General features: G+C 37.1%; 1 protein-coding gene across 1 annotated transcript; it reads right to left on the reverse strand.

The window, feature by feature from the left end:
- Nucleotides 1-3,591: 3,591 nt before the first annotated feature.
- Nucleotides 3,592-5,515, reverse strand: LOC108982166 (cytochrome P450 71A1-like). The gene is made up of 2 exons (XM_035687795.1): nucleotides 4,539-5,515; nucleotides 3,592-4,409 (listed from the first exon to the last, which is right to left on the reverse strand). Exons 1-2 carry the CDS (start codon nucleotides 5,463-5,465, stop codon nucleotides 3,795-3,797), a joined length of 1,542 nt encoding a protein of 513 aa, XP_035543688.1. The 5' UTR covers nucleotides 5,466-5,515; the 3' UTR covers nucleotides 3,592-3,794.
- Nucleotides 5,516-6,000: the final 485 nt, after the last annotated feature.

Raw genomic sequence — 6,000 nt, forward strand, 5'->3', positions numbered from 1 at the left:
ACAACTGCCTTCCTCTTCAAAAGACCTTGCCCACAAGGTCAGGATAATGAAACCGTAGCTGCTCAACAGGTTCCCAAGTGGAATTTACTTCATCCATACCACGCCATTTCACTAATAACTCGATAAAGGGTTTATTATTCACAGCAGTCATGCGCCTGTCCAGAATAGCTTCAGGTTCCACCTTAAAATTCCCATGAGAATCCACCAAGGGTAATACAGGAGAGATCTGTGAATCGGGGCCAATGTATTGTTTGAGTCTTGATACATGGAACACGGGATGGACTGATGAGCTTGGTGGTAATTCAAGTCTATAAGCTACCTCTCCAATGCATTCCACAATTCTGAATGGACCACAATACCTGGCAGCTAACTTTGATCTGCTGGCTTGACTAACAGTCTGTTGTTTATACTTATGCATTTTCAAATAGACTAAATCACCCACCTTAAACTTCCTCTGAATGTGATGTTTATCATATTGTTGCTTCATAGTAGCCTGTGCAGCCATCAAGTTCTTTCTTAACAGCATTAGTATCTCATCTCTCGACTTTAACTCTCTGTCCACGGCTTCATTTTGAGTAGTCCCCTCAACATACTGAATTAAGGTTGGAGGAGGTATTCCATATAATGCCTCAAATGGTGTCATTTTTGTGGAAGAGTGGACTGAGGTGTTATACCACCACTCAGCCCAAGGGAGCCAATGCACCCACTGTTTGGGTCTTTCACTAACAAAGCATCTCAGATATTGTTGCACACATTTGTTAACCACTTCAGTTTGCCCATCTGATTGTGGATGGTAAGCAGATGTGAAGTGCAATTTAGTCCCTTGCAATTTAAACAACTCTCTCCAAAAATTACTGGTGAAAACAACATCCCTATCAGTTACAATGGTTGATGGCAAGCCATGTAACTTGAATACCTGGGATGTAAAAACAGCAGCTACTGATGCAGCTGTATATGGGTGAGATAAAGGTAAAAAATGTGCATACTTGGTGAGCCTATCTACGACCACCAATATAACAGAAAACCCTTGTGAACCTGGCAAGGAATCAATAAAATCCATGGAGATGTCACTCCAAGATCTGCTGGGAAGTGGCAAGGGCTGCAATAACCCAGCAGGTTGTAAATTTTCTGTTTTACACCTTTGGCAAACTTGGCATTCCTTGATGAATTGCTTAATGTCTCTCCTCATGCCACTCCATATAAAATCTGCCCTGGCTCGATGGAGTGCTTTATGGTAACCCGAATGGCCCCCAAAGGCACTGCTATGGATAAACTGTAAGACTTGATCCTTCATAGGGGATGAAGATGACAAGAAGATCTTACCTTTCTTAAATAACAACCCATTTCTGACTTCAAACTTCTTGTCAAAAAGCTTGCCTTCTTGGAGTTTTTGACAAATTGCTGAAATTTCTGCATCCTCCAAGTAAGAATGTCTCAACTGTTCTAACCAAAGGGGATCAAGAACTGTGATGGCCATCATGTCAGCAGGTTCTTCCTCTACTTCTTCTCTTCTCGAAAGACTATCTGCTGCCACATTATCCTTACCATGCTTATATTCAATTGTGAAATCATAGCCAAGCAACTTGGTAATCCATTTTTGTTGGGATGGAGTTCCTATCTTCTGTTCCAAGAGGAACTTTAAGCTTTGTTGATCTGTTTATATGACAAACTCAGAACCCAACAGATATGGCCTCCATTTCTTCACAGCTACGACTATTGCCAGAAATTCTTTTTCATAGGTAGATAAATCCAATGCTTTTCCCTTCAATGCTTGACTCAAGAATGCTAAAGGCCTTCCATTCTGACTTAAGACAGCACCAATGCCTCGACCAGAAGCATCACATTCCAACACAAAGGGCTTGGAAAAATCTGGTAAGGCCAAGACAGGTGGGTTTGTCACAGCCTTTTTGAGATCTGCAAATGCTGTGGTAGCTTCATTTCCCCAGTGAAAAGAAAACACACATACTTACCATGGTTTGGTTTCCAAGGAAAATGAGAAAATTGAAAAACAAAAACTAAGGAAATGATAAAAAGATTCCAAGGAAATTAGACTACTCAAAAACAAAGCTAAAGAATAAACATCTAAGAAAAAAAGAACTACACAAATCGAACTTGTGATAAATATGAACAAAAAGTTTGCTTATCAAAAAAAAAAAAAAAATGAACAGAAAGTTTGAAAAAGAAAATCTAAGCTGAGAGAGAGAGAGAGAGAGAGAGAGAGAGAGAGAGAGAGAGAGAGAGAGAGAGTAACCTTGGCGATAATGATATCCAAAAGCTTCATCCCTGCTTTTGAATCTCCGATCTTGGTTCGGAAGCTTTTCACTGGAAAGAAATTCCACGTCTCTCTCAATACCTCATTTTTTATTTCAAGCTCAATCTCCTAACTTCTCTTTCACCCACTGGAATGAAAGAGAAAAGGCACAAAAATGAAACCCTAGGAGAAGAGAAAAGGCACAAGGATGAAATTGAGAGAATTTTCTAGCGGGAGGAAGAAACCGAGGGAAGAAAAATAGTTGGTAGAATATAGATGAAAAATCGAGGGAAGAGAGTGTGTTCAGACGAAAGAAATAGTTTTTAATAGTTTTGGATGAACTACAGTGGATGTTCAAATATGACCGCAAGAGATAGTTTATTGTAGCTGAAAGTCATCTTGTTTGCATTTGGATAATTCAATGCAGTTTATTTTCATCTTCTATTAACCAAATTATCTATTTTATTTGCATTTACATAATTCAATGCTAACACTCTTACCGGTTATCCTTGTTGAGGATAGTGACGGAGCATAGTTTAGTACAATAATGAAGCTATCCTCGGAATCTCGATTTTTTTCTTAGCCATACACACTTCAACTAGTTATTTCCACTAGCATTTTTGTTCAATATATAATAATATCAATGCCAGTAGTTATATTTATTGAGGTGATACATTTTAAGTAATTGTTTATTTAGGTAATTGACATAATAATTAATGTCGCTCCAATTAATTAATTTCTATTTGTATTTTTTAATTGTTTAGTTGCATTAGATTGTTTACATACTTCTAAGGTAGAATTTTTAAAATAATTAACGTCGTAATTAATAAATATTTATTTTTCAGATTTTATCATCTCTTAGCCAATGATCACTTGATTCCAAATAATATATATCTTAAGAATGTGAGTACTGCTACGGTCCCGAATTCGGAACCCAAAAAATATCCAGAATAGTGTATTTTTTTTCATTTGTTTTTAATTTTTTTTTATGTATTTTTTAAATCATCATAAATATTTTTAAAAAAATAAAAAATTCAAAATATCATTAAAAAATATTTTCTTAATCATTCGGTTAAAAAAAAATCTATTCGGGACATTTTTTGGATCCTGAATTATTTCTCTAAGAATTTACTATGTAATGAGTGCTAGAGTACTCAAGAATTAATCTTTGAAGATCAACCTTATATTAATGTGATAATAAAATAATTTCAAATTTTAGCTCTTAATGTACATGTACTTTGAAAAGTGATACATACATGAGAATCATGAATTCATAACTTTTTCACAACTCTATAAAAAAAAAATATATATTTTTAAAGCAAGGATTTACACAAATTCCCATCCACCTACGTAAACATTTTCCCAAACCAAATACAAAAAGATATGAAACTATACAAAGCTTTACACAAAGGAACCTCAGAATGCAGCTTCAGATTGTAGATCATAAAACACCGCAGCATCTCCAGATTACCTGATGATCTCTACTTGCTCTGAACCATCAAATCATGAAAACTCATGATTATTTGAATTATTATTTGTACAGTCAAACGGGAAAGCGTGGTTGGGCGATGACAATTAGATCAGCTATCCTATGCATTGTGATTCCGAAAACCTCTGCCATATCTAAATCTTTAGGTTTAGTATTAGGAGGAAGCTCCCAATCAAAGCTGTGGAGAAGTTGAGCTAGAACAAGCTCAACACTGGCTGTTCCAAATGTGATAGCTGGGCACATTCTTCTACCAGCTCCAAAAGGAATCAGCTCGAAATGCTGCCCCTTGAAGTCGATTGTGCTACCCATAAATCTTTCTGGTTCAAACAAATCTGGGTTTTCCCAAGATTCTGGATCTCTCCCTATTGCCCAAGCATTCACAAAAAAACGTGTTTTTGCCGGAATATCGTACCCATCAATGCTCACATCTTCCATGGATTCTCTTGGGAGCAATAATGGGTTTGGAGGATGCAGTCGAAAGATCTCTTTGATGACAGCTTTCAAATACTGCAACTGTGCCAAATCACTCTCTAAAACAACTCTTCTATCTCCTACTACGTTTCGTACTTCAGCTTGTGCTCTTTCCATGACTTTAGGGTTAATGATGAGCTCTGTCATTCCCCAGTCAAGGGCGATCCACGTTGTATCAGTTCCTGCAGCAAACATGTCCTGCAGTAACGGTAATGATATTATAATTCCTATAATCTTTAAGCCAGAAGTTCAGCAAAAAAAGGATTAAGTTCAATGAGTTGGGACTTGTACGCATAGACCAAAGTAAAAGTAGAAGTCTTCACTGACCAAGATGATAGCCTTTATATTATCCTTGGTAAGAGGTATTTCATCAGATCCACTCTCCTGTATATGGAGCAACACATCCACAAGGTCCTTGTGCTCCTTTGTCTCTCTCTTCTGATTGACATGTTCATCCAGCAACTGGTCAAAAAGTCGATCAAACCGTCGAAAAGTCTTTTGAAGTCTCGATTTCGTGCCTGTTAAACTGTCAATAAATTCCATGGAAGGGAAGAAATCTCCAAGATTAAATCCTCCAAGCAATATTTGAATCTCGTGGAGTATCTCTTGGAACCCATGGCGATCGTATTCTCCTCCGCCTGAGAAATCCCTTCCGAAAGCAACCCGAGAGAGGACATCATTTGCGTAGAGTCCAAGCATCTTGGTTAGATTGGTGGTGGAAGGATAGGATTCTTCAACTCGATGCACCAAACGAGCTACTTCTTCTTCTCTGACAAAGCTATATGATTGAACTCTTTTAGCACTCAAAAGTTCAAAAATGCATATTTTTCGAACATGTCTCCAATATGCACCATAGGGGGAGAAGGCAATATCTGTGCAACCATAAACGAGGTGTTTTGCTGAAAAGAATTGTGGGCGGCTTGCTACTGCAAGATCATGGGTTTTCATGGCTTCCTTTGCTAGTCTAGCAGATGAAATGGCCACTGCTGGGATCTGGCCAAGCTGTAAATAAATTATTGGTCCGAACTTCTCTGCCAAACACTTGAGAGAGAGATGAGGCATTTTCCCAAGCTGGTGAAGGTTTCCAATGATGGGCAGCTTTGGAGGGCTTGGTGGGAGATTCACTTTTCTTTTTCTCGACTTCTTGTAGAAGAAGAACGTCCGCAGCACTAGAAGGAAAATTGAAGCTAAGAGCAAGAAAGGTACGAAGTTCTCCTTAATTAGCCATTGACGAAAAGCCATTTGAGTTGCCATAAACGTATACTGTGAATATATCTGAGTCCGCTAGCTTTTTCTCTTTGTTTTTCTGGTTATCATCCCATTATATGTTTGACAGAAATGCTTTGAAGCTTTGGCTTTTCGGTTCTCTCCAATTTTTATTTATTTATTTTGAACTTTTCTTCCGCAGTTGGTATACCAGTTAATTTAATGCAATCCATTGTTGGACTTTATATGGATCTCTATCAAACCAACAACAATATATTCATAGAGAATTGATATTCACTTAAATTTCGCCAAATCCCATTAAATAAAGATAGCCACGCCTGTGACACTTCAATCGAGAACATAAACAACGGACTTTACATTCTGAAAAAATAAAAAAATATATATATAATAGATATAGGAGAATCATGTGGCCGACAACAGAGCGTCATTAATGAAGAGCTAGCAAAACTTATGCCTTGTTTGTTTTGAGAAAATATCTCATCTCATCTCATCATTACAATTTTTTTTAACTTTTAATATAAAATAAAATAAACAATTCAATTTTTTTAAATCTCAAAACAAA

The sequence above is a fragment of the Juglans regia genome, chromosome 2, assembly GCF_001411555.2.
Source record: "Juglans regia cultivar Chandler chromosome 2, Walnut 2.0, whole genome shotgun sequence".
NCBI lineage: Eukaryota > Viridiplantae > Streptophyta > Magnoliopsida > Fagales > Juglandaceae > Juglans > Juglans regia.

Excerpts from the sequence above, each read along its gene's own strand:
- LOC108982166 (XM_035687795.1), bottom strand. The coding sequence starts at position 5,465 with ATGGCAACTCAAATGGCTTTTCGTCAATGGCTAATTAAGGAGAACTTC. Across the intron at positions 4,410-4,538 it reads ATATAAAGGCTATCATCTTG|GACATGTTTGCTGCAGGAAC; the intron begins GTCAGTGAAGAC and ends CCGTTACTGCAG.